Source organism: Scophthalmus maximus, chromosome 8, assembly GCF_022379125.1.
Source record: "Scophthalmus maximus strain ysfricsl-2021 chromosome 8, ASM2237912v1, whole genome shotgun sequence".
NCBI classification, from domain to species: Eukaryota; Metazoa; Chordata; class Actinopteri; order Pleuronectiformes; family Scophthalmidae; genus Scophthalmus; species Scophthalmus maximus.
The window spans coordinates 10,588,124-10,602,325 of NC_061522.1; the positions used below are offsets into that span (position 1 = coordinate 10,588,124).

At 40.4% G+C, this 14,202-nt stretch overlaps 1 protein-coding gene across 6 annotated transcripts in view; it reads right to left on the reverse strand.

The window, feature by feature from the left end:
* Window positions 1–2,880: 2,880 nt before the first annotated feature.
* Window positions 2,881–14,202, reverse strand: part of ndst3 (N-deacetylase/N-sulfotransferase (heparan glucosaminyl) 3) — a 46,129-nt gene continuing 34,807 nt past the window's right edge. For 2 of the 6 annotated variants that reach the window (XM_035637659.2, XM_035637657.2), the window contains exons 7-15: window positions 13,150–13,332; window positions 12,482–12,578; window positions 10,985–11,108; window positions 10,186–10,360; window positions 9,683–9,853; window positions 8,759–8,868; window positions 5,777–5,879; window positions 4,760–4,870; window positions 2,881–4,004 (exon numbers count right to left, since the gene is read on the reverse strand). In XM_035637659.2, coding sequence (XP_035493552.1) covers window positions 3,975–4,004; window positions 4,760–4,870; window positions 5,777–5,879; window positions 8,759–8,868; window positions 9,683–9,853; window positions 10,186–10,360; window positions 10,985–11,108; window positions 12,482–12,578; window positions 13,150–13,332 — 1,104 coding nt within the window. In that variant the 3' untranslated portion in view covers window positions 2,881–3,974. Of the gene's footprint in view, window positions 4,010–4,759; window positions 5,651–5,776; window positions 5,880–8,758; window positions 8,869–9,682; window positions 9,854–9,954; window positions 10,068–10,185; window positions 10,361–10,984; window positions 11,109–12,481; window positions 12,579–13,149; window positions 13,333–14,202 lie in introns of those variants that run through there. The other 4 variants (XM_035637660.2, XR_004794315.2, XR_004794314.2 and 1 more) reach the window with 4 other exon arrangements.

A 14,202-nucleotide genomic window follows, 5' to 3' on the forward strand; every position in this document is an offset into this window, starting at 1 on the left:
CAATCCGTTACTGCATTTACATTCTTAGTGACTGTCGCACTTTTTTATTACAAGTTCTCTCTCATTCCCACGGACTCAAGTCGACAGCAGTTGGAACAACAGAGTTCTTTCAGCTTCTTTTTCTGACCGCAAACTGTCAAAGCGAGCACTGTCATTCAGACACTGTGTATGCAAATACGCACGCACGCACGCACGCACGCACACACACACACACACACACACGGTCTCACTGATATGTCACACAGTGTCGTCGGCAGGATTTGCAGCCATCTTCTGAGTCGAACATTTAACAACTGGGACCAACTGTTACAGTGCTACATGAAATCTTGGTAAAACTAAATGTAAACAAATATCTTCCTAATATTTCTTAATGGGCTTCCAAAATACATTAAAGGCTTTTATTACATTTTTGAAAGGTTTGTCTTTTGTTAATTTGCTCCATATTTATGGTATTTGCAGTTTGCCATTTTTTTAATGTTCTTGTAACTGACAAAAGGGCTGTTCACTCCATGCATTGCAGTTCTATGTATCCAGAAATTGTATCTGCTATTGTTCTATCACTTTAATTATAATTGATCGCATGTATTGTTAACAACATGCCCAGATTTCGTTTCAAAGAATGCTGAGAACTGTCGTGGACAGAATAGAGTTGTCTGGCTCTGGACACGGTGATTGATGTCATTCCTGCTCTTCCTTGATTTCAAATGTAGCATTTCTCAAGCAAGTTATACAATTGTTTTTGATCAACCAAGCTCAATAGTTCCATAAAGGTATTTTTGCCGACAAATCAACACAGATTGAACTATTGAGCGGAAAACGCCCCAACATGCTGCATTTGTATTAGTAAATATGCAACGTAATCATAACTGTTTTACTTTTTCCAAGAACTTTCAGCCACAACTTAGTTGTCGTCCTTATTGTCTGAGAGCACCCCCATGTGGTCAGTATCGCACACTGTCAAACAGACATTGTGGGTGTGTGTATATATATATATATATATATATATATATATACACACACACACACACAAAACTATACGCAAAACTTTGCTCATCTGGATTATATACACTGGTTTCATCTATAAAACAACTGAAAAATATTCAATCATCATGTGGGAAATCTTGAATGAGATGAATGAATGAATCATAGATAAAATATAAAAACGAAAACGATAAAAAACACAAAATATAAATGCAAAAAAAATGTATGTAAGGTTTCATTGAATATCAAAATGTACATAGTGTCAATATGGTTATAGTTTAGTAGTATAGTAGGATTTTTTTTTTTTTGCTTTTTCTAATATGTTTTGTTCTTGTGTAGGCCGGGATATTAGATGTCATTTAATTTTCCAAGCCACTGTGCTTCCGTCTTATATAAATTATTCAGCAAATGAAAATCATAATAAAAACACTGTGAAGAAACATTCGGATGGAATCACAGAGGAACCCGAAAAGCATCGCCCCTTTTAATGTTTCATGGAATTTCTTTTTTATTATCCATATTGAATCTCCAGCTATATCTCTTTGCACTAATGAGCCTGTATGAGACGCCAGGCCTGTATGAGGTGGTGCACAACAGAAATTTATTTTTACTCATATCTAATTTCATTCCTTAAACTCTGGCAACACTTGGGAGAAGATCTGAGGATAAGGATTAAATCTGAATTAGAATGATGTCACGCACATCAAATTGGCTACTAGAAACTCCCTCCTCAACCAGCTGCTTTTGAAAGAGGCTGCAAAATACCCTCCTAAACTCCATCTGCGTTATTTTAAGACTGATATATCTGCATCTGTAACACTTGCGTGTGCTTCTTTGATCTGAGGTGACTCTTTTTTTAAGGGCGATGTACTCTTTCACGCGTTGTAGTTCTAAATTCTTTATTGGAGGAGTTGGAGGAATTTAAAGCAGACTGAAAAAAAACACAAACCTTTAACATTGGCAATATATATAATCTAATGTATTACTTTTTTCCCTGAATAATCATGAATATGTATCTTGGCCTATCATATCATGTTTAACTAGTAGTACCACAGTGTGGTCCTTATGAAGTTTGATTGAAATAAATATCTTAATCTTCTAGATTGGCTGCACTGCACCAAGATTTGAGCCTGACGTTTAATACATCACTGTAATGAAAACTGTCGTTACATGGCCCGAGGTTTGGACCAAGCTGACAATTTCACTCTGAGATGATGCTGCCTGTTCTACAGTAATGTACAGTACAAAAAGTAGCAATACTACACTGTAAAAACATTATTATTATTATCTTACAAGTAATAGGCAAGCATTCCAAATTTTATAAAAGTAGAAATCTGTTAGCATCAAAATATATTTCTAAGTGCCACATGGAAGAGGGAGAATACATATGCAGAACAGTGCAAATTATATTATAATTATTAATGCACTACTGTGAGCATTAATATCACCCTTTATATACTGCTGGGTAGCTAATGAATTTCCCTCTAGAATCAATTAAGTCTCCAGGCCAACATAATTTATTCATTGTTAATATTCTTTATTAATCTGAATCTGCAAAGATAACTAGTAACCCCCCCCAAAAAACTGTACGACAAAATGCAAAGTAAAAGTAATTGAAAAAGGAATCGAGTAAATGCACTTGGTTTTGACTACTGCAGCTCTGTGCATTTGTACGGTGCAGTTGATTATTAAAAAAACAAACAATCGTGAAATGTCCTTGTTGTTTGAACATCATCGTATGATCTGTTATTTAATTGTAACGGAAAGGCTCAGATCCTTCAAACGGCAAACTGTCATGCATTTCATGCTCAGCACATGTCCGAGTGTGCAGGTGAGTCCCTGTGTTCACGTGTGTTAGCTCGCTCATTGAAATAGAATAAAAAAAAAACATGCCCTCAGTCATGTCAATTTCTTTAATTTTGGTTTCTGTGTTTGACATTTAGGGGTTTTTTGCATTCAATTTGAAGCTAAACAATGTAGGCCACTGGTTTTTAAAAAGGAAACAAAAGGAGGTTGAGACTTGAATTGGGACACTGACAAAACATAAGCAGTTACAGTAGCTACTTAAAGAGTCTCGGACCTAAGTGTCACATCCATTAGGCTCAGTTTGGTCAGTTTTCTTCACACAAACCTCGTGTCTCCTCTGCCCTTAGTGCTGAAATCCTCTGCACTCATGCTCTGCTAAGTGGACACGGCGTTCTTCTCCATGGCTTGTCACTGGGAAAATAATGAGCAGGCAATGCGACTCGATTCAGTTAATCATTTCCGGTCCACACTTTCCAGTGAAAGCCGGATCCGGAAACTAGCTTCACTTGAAAGAAAAAAGAAAAAAAAAGAGAACAATGAAAAACTATCATGGAAAGTAACGGCCTGTCACTCACCCTGAGTCTATGCACACATCATTCTTGCTTATTCCCTCTCAGTATGACAAACTTTATAAAGTATAACCAAATCACACGGGATGCATTTGTTTGTCTCGGAGATACATGGAACAGAACTTAGTGCAAAGTAGTCTCCGTGGGAACCACGCACAGCTGACCAGCGCTGCTCTGGGATCATAAATTAAAAGGTGAAAATAAATTCAACACAAAACTAAAAATAATCACTGCAGGTCTACACAGGAGTTCACCACAGTTGAGGGCAGGGTTTTGGGCATCAAAGACTTGCTATATGCTCCTCGTCTCCTTCAGTCCTCTTCATCATTTTAATACAGCTCTTCCTCTCAGTCCCGCTTTCTTTAGAGCCGTCTGAGTCACCTGAAACCGTCCATCCATCCATCTGAGAGCTCAGTTTCAGCCCTCAGAGTTTCTTTGCACTTCTTTGACCTCGGTTCTCTCTCTCTCTCCTCTAGCAGCGTCACAGTCACGAGGAGAAACAAGGCACCCTGTCCTCGTCTTCACCTCAGGGTTTCACTAAAAGGCCACAGACAGTGCATCTGAAGGTCGTTTGCTCCTGGTCGTTTTTTCTCTTCCCGATCTTTGACCCCTTGACCTTTAACCCCGGCTCAAGGATGCAAAGGTTATCTAACCTTCAGTAAGAGGTGGAGAGAGGGAGGGGATTGAGTGGGTATCACATATAGAGAGAGAGGGAAAAGAGAGAGAGGGAAAGTAATTTAATTACATTTTGTATATCATGCCAACCAGGATAATAAAAGAAGGAAAACCTGAAGTGAATGGAATGAAAATCTAGTCGGGCTTTTAAATTCTAAATCATAAACAGTGATAAAGTCTATAACATAAGCACAAAAAAAGAGGGAGACGGATGTCACCGAAATCACTTTGACGCGTCTTTCATACGCATTGTTTGGTGATCATGTTCATGTTTCCCCTATAAGCAAGCAATATGTGTGTGTTGCCTCATCCATGTATACTACATAATACTACAGCGCTTTTCACGAACAATGGGTCCTTCATGGACACCACATCTGGCAGGGCTTTAAAATGAGAAGTTTTCATATAGTTACTTTTGTTTTTGTTTTTCTGACTGGTTTGTTTCTCCATTGAAAAGGTGATATATACAACATTTGCATCAAAATGTAGTGAGTTGAGGGCTTGTTTGCTCACGTTGCCAACATTGTTGAACCATGCCCACGCAGAAGCAGAATTTTGAGAGTTAAAGTCTTAATAAATATAAACCATAAGAGGGTTTTTTTTTCACATGTTTTCGATATTAATTGTTGCTTTGTAATGTTGCAAAGAATTGCTTTGGGGTCTTCATAATTCAGTCCATTCAGTTAGAGATTTAAACATTCACATTTTCAGAGTTTAATGCGGCTGACCTTCTGCAGCTCCTCTCTCAACCAGGAGGGAAGCGGCTGTCCGAGGCGATGCAGCAGCTTGGACAGCTCCACGTTGTGTTCCCTGTAATAACTGGAGAGATACGCACGTGCCTGGAGAGAGAGGCGGTCGACGGCGGGGATGGAAGATGTGCGTGAAGTGCGGTGACCGGGCGGGGATTGGAGCGAGGTCAAACATACAGATAGGGAGAGAATTAAAGGTGGTTAGAGAGCATGAGAAAGGTGGCGAACGGGGAAGTGGGGAAGGGTGGACGGACATGTGCAAATAACGTCAGAAAGGGAGGACATGCGGAGCAGAGAGTGGAAAAGGGTTTTGAAATTTAAAAGAGAACGACAGAGAAAAGAGAAACACAGCATGGGAGTAGGGGGGCAGACGAGAAACACAGACAGATTAATGAGGTGCACCATGTTTAGATCAGTTTATATCTTCTCAGTAGGACTTGGGGGCCACTAAATACAGAGTGGTAGTTATCCCTCATCTCTCCTCCCTGGACTATTCTCTACCACCCACCCCTCCTCATCTGCCCTCCCTTCTGTCCCCCTGTCGGAAACTCAAAAACAGTTTAATTACAGGAGACACTGAGGTGCAGCCATTAGCCACGTGTGGGCTCATGTGGGTGTGTGTTTGCCTCAGCAGGAGGGCGGACGAGTGTGTGTGTTGTCTGCAGATCTGGTGTCTCTTCTGTGGAATCAGCCGCCAGGACAAATAATTTACCGATTGGATTTTTCTCTCCTTGTTCCCGCATCCTAATCCTCCCATCATTTCTCTCACCGGTGTTCTGTCACGACTGTGTCCTCATAATTAGGTTGAAAGGTTTCGATTGGCCGATAGTTTCCGCCCACTGTACGGACTCTTGGGGGGGAATGTTGCCGCTGCGATGGAGGGGCCGGAGAGCTGTCACTGTCACTTTTTTGTTGGCCTCTCTTCAAATATTTCATTCAAAACATTTATCTCCCCCCCGAGCATAAATCGATTTTAATTGAAATGTATAGGTTTACCTCCGCGTCCATAGGAGGGTACTTCCTCCCTTTGCTCTTTCCCAAACATTTTGTCTTCCCTCCCTCGAGGAGCTGGCACCAAAAGCCTTTCTGAGGGTCAAACCTGAGAGAAGAGAAAATAGACAAATAAAAAAAATGCAGGCAGAGAGACTGAGAAACACAGAGAGCAAGAACAAAAAAAAAAAAACTCAGTGCGGCCATATTAGCCGTTTAGAAGTGATTCTTGTTTTGGAAATTAGATCTGAAATATTGGAGCCGTCTTGCTGTCTCACACCAGACACAAACGTCACTACGCGTTCGCCACACTCTCCGTCTGTCTCTACTCTTCTGCTACCGGTGTCTCTCTGACAGTAGCACTGCCTTGATTCATCTCTGTCTGTCTCTATCGCTCTCCCTCTCCATGACCCTCCTCCCCGTCGTGCAGCCTCAAGCCTCTGCTTCTCTTTCTCTCAATGCAGATCCACACGATGCAGATTGCACACGAGCATAGTTACCTCTGCCAGTGAGGTTATGTTTGCATGGCCGTTTGTTTGTTTGTTCATTTATCTGTCAGTGTGTCTGAGTGACTGACCGTCAGAAGGATTACTCAATCATTACAGATGGATCTACATTACATTACATTACTACATTCATTTAGCAGGCGTACAATAAGGGCAAGATCTATCCAAGGAAGAATCCATTACATTTGGATAAATGGGCCGATCCAGGATTTTTTTCTTCTCACTTTTCACTTTCTTTGCGTTCCTCGAGCTTTTGTTTTTGCGTTAGAACAGTAACCCACTGGTAGTGTTAGCCTCGAGATGAGAGGGTTTAACAGAATTCAAAATATGCGAAGGCTGTACTAAATTACATGAAAAAAATGTGCTTTAAAAATGTGACTGTTTTACTTATCGTTTCGGGTTCATTTTGTGTTAAAGAATTCAAGTAGGTTTGTTTCTTGAAATGTACTAACACATGTTAATCAAGGTTTTCTATTTTTAACCATCCAGTCAAGTGCCTGGAATTGGATTCTTTTTTCTCTGATAACCCAACATTATGTCGTACATTCATACTGTCAATATTATTTATCTAAATATAAATATAAATGTTAAAAATCATGTACAGCATATATTGTATGTATTTATCATTATCAAGGAAGGTTTATCACATAGGGATAATGCACATGACCAGTAACCGAGAGTCATCACAACTTCACAATTAGAAAATCGCAAGATAGGAGCTTGTTTTATGAACGGTATGAACTGTGCCGTGTACGCAAGATTACATTTGCATTTATATAATTTTATGTGTACATATATGTGTACTTCACTGTTCATGAGCATACAACACGGTGTACATGTCTATCCATCAACTACAGGTACATTTAATAACTATTTATTAATTTAAAATAATATAATTTATATAATGATTGTTATGTGAATTATTGGTCAACTGTATATTTTTTATTCACCTTGCATAAGAGCAAAGAGACACAAGAGATACATTACTAATAACTGTCATTTGAGTATGAGGGTTAATGTGCATGTGACTGAAAGATGCAAATATTGTTCTTTATCTGCATGCATCAGTGGGTGAATTAAAGTTTTCATTTTTTTTTCTTAAAGGAGTTAAGTGCTTCTCTTTCAGTTTTTCTTTGACAGGACAGGAGGACGAAAGCAGAGGGGGGGATTATATAAATAGGCTCCAGTGTTGAGGATCTGTCAGACTGCTGCGATGTCAAAAGAATGAGAGGGAGAAAAGAAAGATTAGGCTTTAGTATAACTCGTTCTCCACCCCGAACACGGACACACACACAAGGGGACACACACACGCCTTCCTTATTATTCTGTCAAAATGCATCTCTTTACAATTTATTTGTATGCATGTGGGCTTGCGATTCAAGACAGAGGCACTCTCTGTCCCAATCCGAGCTGCAAAGTCTGATGTCCCTGTCGGGAGATTTGAGCGCTCGCAGACAGATTGCATTCTGATGAGTGGTGCTCGAGAAACAAACAGTTTACCACATTGCCCAAACTTTAAGGTCACATGCAACATTTCATAATGAAGAACAAGTTGAAACAGAGTTGAATTGATTCTCGAGTTGTTTTAACTATATATATTATATTTAATATATAATAAACAGTATATACATATATTTAAAAATTAAGTATTTAAGGAATCCTTTTCAACATATCACACGTAATAGAATCTGAATACACTGGTTTTAAAGTAGCTTGTTATATGTGCATTTTGGACAAAGCATAATGTTGGTTTTTGTACTAATAACTTTTGACAATACCTATTGACAATAACTTCTTCTTCTTCTAGCAAAAATAAACTTGTGTTTTTGTAACATAATATAAAATATCATTCATGAACTCATGCATGACAAAATGTATTCAAACAACGTAATAAGGTGTTAATATTCCCAAAGCTTTTGGGAGCGATGCCCGAGAGTCAAATGGGCGAGTCTATAATAAAAAAGAATAATTATTATCAAAATAAATAAGACTAATCAAATTATTTCTCAATACATGTTGTAAATTTACCATTACACATGGGAATTTCTGCCTGTCCTTATGTATTCAGACTCATGTTAAGTTATATGAATGCCTATGCTCATCATGTTACCATCATTTTCTCTCTCATTGTTGTGTTTTTTTCTTTTTGTGTCATCGTCTCTTGTCCATCCAGCAAACATATCTCTGTTGTGAGCGCAGACTGTATCTGCTATCGGCTGATCTTTGGTGCCAGGTGAAGTCACTGTCTGTTTCACTATTCACATCGTGACACCACCGGAGACGGGGATGGCCAGTAGATGTCAGGCTTCACACAGATTTGGCTCTAAGGTCTTATCATTGCTTGAATCCGCAGAATTATTTCTATTAGAGTGCACGCCAGGTGAAAGACGCCTTTACCTCTGGAAGAGCGGGGATCACTGAAGACACTTAAGACAGAAAGAAGGGTAGGAGAGAACAGACATATTGTGTGTGAGAGACTTACGTGAGGGCCTGGGAGTAGTTGTAATGAGGAGTAACTCCTAGGAACTTCTGGACTTCATCCATCACTGCCGTGGGGTCGGTTCTCAGCTGATGACCATCTATAATCATCACCTACACAGAGATGCATTCATACTGTGACACTGGCCAGTAAAGTAACTGGTTAGTTCAGGGGACTGGGTAAAAAATTAAAGCACAGTTTTCCCTGTCTTCAACACAACTTGTTCCACTTTAATGACCTGCCAGAAAAGCTGGAAAATAGAACTCTGACAGCGAATGTGATATATATCACTTTATATTTACTCTTTTTCTTCTTGTGATGTATCGCCCCACCAGACTACTAGTTCCTGCAGGCAATGTGCAGGGAAATGTTACCGAATGTGGTTCCCAATGTAATCCTAAAAACAGAGATATTTCAAACAAAAGACACTCGCCTCATTAGGTAAACCTGTTGGAGTGCAGTTCAACAGCTGTGCCATAAATCCGACTGAGAGCTTTTAATGCTCGTTTTTTTTGTTGACGTGTAAATTCATTAACAGTAAATGTTAATCATTGAGGTCCTCAGATGGTGTTGCACTGAATTACATTTAATTGAGATGTGTTTCTCACTTCCGTCCCACCTAGTACAACCTTGGGGCTAAAACACGTGATCTAAGTCTACGATAGTTTCAGAAGAAAACTGAACATTGTGGATCAGTAGTTGTATTGGATTACATTAGACTACAGAGGTGTAGCTAATACAATGGATGCCATTCTCTCAATTGTGTCCCTCGTAATAAACATCATTAAAGGCAGTTAATCTCAACAATAAATCATTCGAATCTTCAAATTTGCACAACAACTCAAATACTGCATTATGACCTGTGCAAGTGTTTGGTATCACAGTGTGTGAGAGTCAGTAAAGGTCCGTCTCTGTGTCAGTGTGTACCTGGTTAGCAGGGTAGTGTGCGAGCCATCTGTCTAAGTGTGTGGAGTAGAGACCGGGGATGAGACAGCGGCTCTGTAGGGAGCGCAGCTCGGCTGGCGCTCCTGGTCTTGCACTGATGACATCGTAGAAGGTGAACCGCAGGGCAGCGTGGTCCTCATGGGCTCTTTGATGCTGGGGAGGTGAACAGATACAGTCAGAGCTTCAAAGAACTCACCCTGGCTGTACTATTTCTCTCATTCGGGCTCTTAAACGTCAAGTAATATATTCACAACCTTGCATGAGAGAGACTTAATATTGTGAACAGTGACACAACATTAAAGCCCGACATGTTGTTGAGATTCAGGATTTCAGGATCGTGTGACACGTCCCTCACTGTGATGAAATACTGATGAATAGGAATAATTAATACACGATTAATAAGGCAGCTGTAGAGAGTTATTAAACATTACATATGCAGCCACTGGTATCTAATATATTCTGTGTGTGTGTGTTTGAGTATGTACCTGATACCAGCTGTAGGCCCTGTCAGCGGGGTTGATGAGCAGGGTGATGATCTTGGCCTTGGGCAGCAAGGCAGCAGCTCGCCTCGGGGACTCCTCTGAGGGGAAATAGTTAGCGCTCTTCTCAAACAGAAAGTCCGTGCTAACATTAGAGGGCACAGGGAAAAACTCCATGTACCTGCGGCAATAGAGACACACATACAAAAAAAATGGGAGGAAATATAAATACACACTTATAATGTACGTCTGATACAGTGGGCTGCACAAGCATAAACATCATTACTGCGAAACTCTAAGTCCTCTTACACATTTTCTTTTCAAGGTCGCAAACAACTTCTAAAGTCAAAAAGTAAGAGGGGGCCCCTGTCTTCGCTTAGACAATGAGCTCAAAATAAGCTTGATGATATAGTTTTTACAGAGTTTAATGAAGAATTTACACCGTCGAGCATTTTCTGGATGACTTTGGAGAACGCACCAGCTGTGTCTCTGTCAGCTAAGTAACCCACTTATGGGTCAATTTAGACAGCCATATGTCTGCTGGCGTACATTTCCAGGCTTAAAAGATAATTTTGAAAATGTTGTTAGAACTGGTTCGAACCGCTTAATGTATCACTGAGGTCTTCAAGGCACATGACAGCCTGTGAGAACATCAGACAGTAAATTAAGGTTGTTTTTGCAATCTTTCATTTCTCCTCACGGTCTGACTAATAAAAAGGCAGAAGAAAGAATGAATGAAAGACAGGGATAAGTGTGTGTGTGTGTGTGTGTGTGTGTGTGTGTGTGTGTTTGTGTGTGTCTTCACCAGTCAATTCCTTTGTGGTAGTTGTTGGTGTTGAAGAACTGGACCTCCTCATAAGTCTTTGGACTGGGGAAGTTACTGGAGATGGAGGGATGCATGAGCAGGAAGAGATAAAGTGCTGTCGTTCCTGAAAGAAAGGGCATAATTCATAACTGCCTCGTTAAGTCAGCTCAGCAGAGAGTAGTCCGTCTGTGTGTGTGTGTGTGTGTGTGTGCGCGCTTGTTTTAATAACGAAGTGAAGCTTAAATTTACAACCTAAATAATGTACGGTTTCATAACTTATGTGATTGTCAGAAATGATAAGCCTAGTTCCATAGCCTATGTGCAGTGGTGGGGAGAGAAGTGAAAATCTGTACTCAAATGAAGTAGCCTCTGACAATAATAACAAATGATCATAACAAACTCCTGAAGTACAGTAAAGTGAAATTACTGTTAAAGTAGAGGAGAAAATTCTGTCACTCAATCCAACAGATATTTCCGAGTTTTTTCTCCTAAATTTACCACTTTAATCTCAGAAATTCTGTGTTTTTTTCTCGGAATATTACCCCCCTCCCCTGGCTCCGTAATTTTTTTCCCCCACAATGTTCATGATATGCCGTCGTAGATTTGACTTTTGACATTACTATGTACATTTTCATTTTCATAATACTGATATGATACATAATTACATACATAACTTTGTTAAAATCAAATTCTTAATTTCTTTATAGCTGTTTACTCAAATCATTTATTATTTTAAATTAAAGTCTTGGCACAGACTCGTGAATAGCTCAGTCTTGTCAGCAAACACGTGTGTGTGTGTGTGTGTGTGTGTGTGTGCTCGCACACAAAGATCACAGGCATCCCCATCAAATGATTCAAAACCATTTGACACCAATCAGCACTGGGGCTTAGGTTCTGCCTTCTGTTTGACCCTCAGCAGCTCTCTGTTTGCCTTGTGCACTTACTCCCATACCTCCTGTCACATCCCCCCTACAGCCTGTCTCTGACATGCGAGGCATCACCTTCAATAAACGGAGAAATTTACCAATGCACCGTAATTGTTGTTGTGCTGCGAATGTTACCATGATGACCTTTCCTCCCATTTAGGAAATGATCCCCTCGTTAATTAGCAGAGCCATCTCACCTCCCACACCGAAACACAAGTAATTACAGTTCCTGGAACCTCACGATGCATATACTGTATACAGATGAATAATTATGATAATCCTCTCTTCTTTTTGTTCCTCTGACGGTGACAGGGTAAGAATAAGAGAGAGGGAGAGGCTGGTAACTCAGTACAGTATCTCTTTGCACCTAAAGCAGGTATTATGTGGGTGGAAGAAGGAGGTGAGCGCCTCCTCCTTTGTCTCCCTCTGACAGGGCCAGAGGAGTGAGGGGGATTAAATGAGTGGGCTCTGACGTGGAGTATCTAGACACCTGGGCACACAGAGGGAGTGTCTTTGTTGCATGTGCCTGTCTGAGTGTGTGTGTGTGTGTGTGTGTGTGTGTGTAGCTTACCTGTTTTCTGGGGTCCTATCACCATGAACTTGGGTAACCTGTCACAGGTTTTCTCTTTAGACCAGATGTCTTTATGTCGTTTGTCATCACACGGGTTCTGTAGGAGCAGAGGCGACGGATTAGACGTCGGAGTAATGATGCAAAGTAAAGCCTACAAAGCCACGAGTGCACATTTACTATATAGAAGGAATGAATCAGGTTTCAGTTATTGTGTCAGGCATATATCACCATTCCCAGCCCACATGGGCTTATAAAACAGCATATTTTTAAACAATAAAAAAGGTTTTAAAAAAACAAACTTCAAACTATCAAATATTCATATATTCATTGTCAATAGCAAAATTCATAAATCACAGCAATAAAAATGTACTGCAATAAACCGGAGTAAATAGTCGTGGCATTTTAGACAAAGTTAACAGAATGAAACACATCACACTTAAAGTACCAATCCAATTTTTGACAATCTGCACACAAATATATGTTCAATTGAGTCATTACCTGGAAAATGAAATATTCTTTATCCACTCCACAGATTGTTTCACTCTTCAATATTTTTCAGTCTACATAAAGAGTATCTTACTGCTTACAAGTGCACAGTAAAACTGTACTGTATGTACAAAACACAAGCCCCTACACGTGGACAAAATACCCGCGCCCTGCAAACACACCTGCCAGAGAGGGTTCCTTTGTTCAGGGAAAAGCTGGAAGTATTTCTGTGCCAGCTGCAGAGGTGGGAGTGTGTGGAGTTTCACGTTCGTCCACGAGCGAAGAAAGGAGGCCAGGTGGACGAACGTGTAAAGACCCAGTCGATCATTGCCATAGTTGGACAGGTGGGTCATGAATATACTGATCTGGAGTGGAGAAAAACAGAAAGGGGTGGGGGAGGGGACGTGTCTGGTTAGTATAGTGTGCAAAATTGTGATAAAGTCAAAAACTAATTTCCCAAGTTTCAATATTTGTGAAGAACTAAGGCAGCACAATGAATCTAATTACTGTTGCTGTGGCGGCAGCGGAAGGCAACCATCGTATTTTCTAGAGTGTGGAGCTTTTAAAGACGCCAACAGAGCTGCAGTCCACCAGCAGTATCAATATTTGCTTTTACTTTGCAAAGTGACACACTCACTTTTGTTGTGCTATGATTATACATTAACTTTGATAAAAAAAAATATACAATTTCAAGTGTGAAGAGAAAAAAGAAAACTGAGATAAACTGAAGCGGATGTATTCCCAACTGCTAACAGATAGAGTTGAGGAGGCGGCACAGTGCTCCTCGTCGCCACTGGTAGATGGGTGAGATGCAGCTACACACGGCCGAGAGTGTTTCTCAGAGTGCAGCGGAGTGTGTTCATGATAGTTAATGCGTGTGAGGGAGAAGGAGAGACTCAGCTGAGTGAAGGAGTGTTAGTGTGTTGGTCCAGGCTATCAGTCCACGCCTCAGTGCTTTTATAGGCTGATCAAAGAGACAAGCTAAGATAGCTAAGACACACACACACACACGCACACACACGCACACACACACACACGCACACACACACACACACGCACACGCTTCTTTTGTGATTGGAGGGAGCTTGGGAACGCAAACTGTCTGGATGAAATGGTAACATCAGCCATTAAAATATGAATTATTTGGTGGATGTGAGCATGTGTGTGTTTGTAGGTGCAGAGATGACTGTGTGTGTGTGTGTGTGTGTGTGTGTGTGTGTGTGTCAGTATATTCG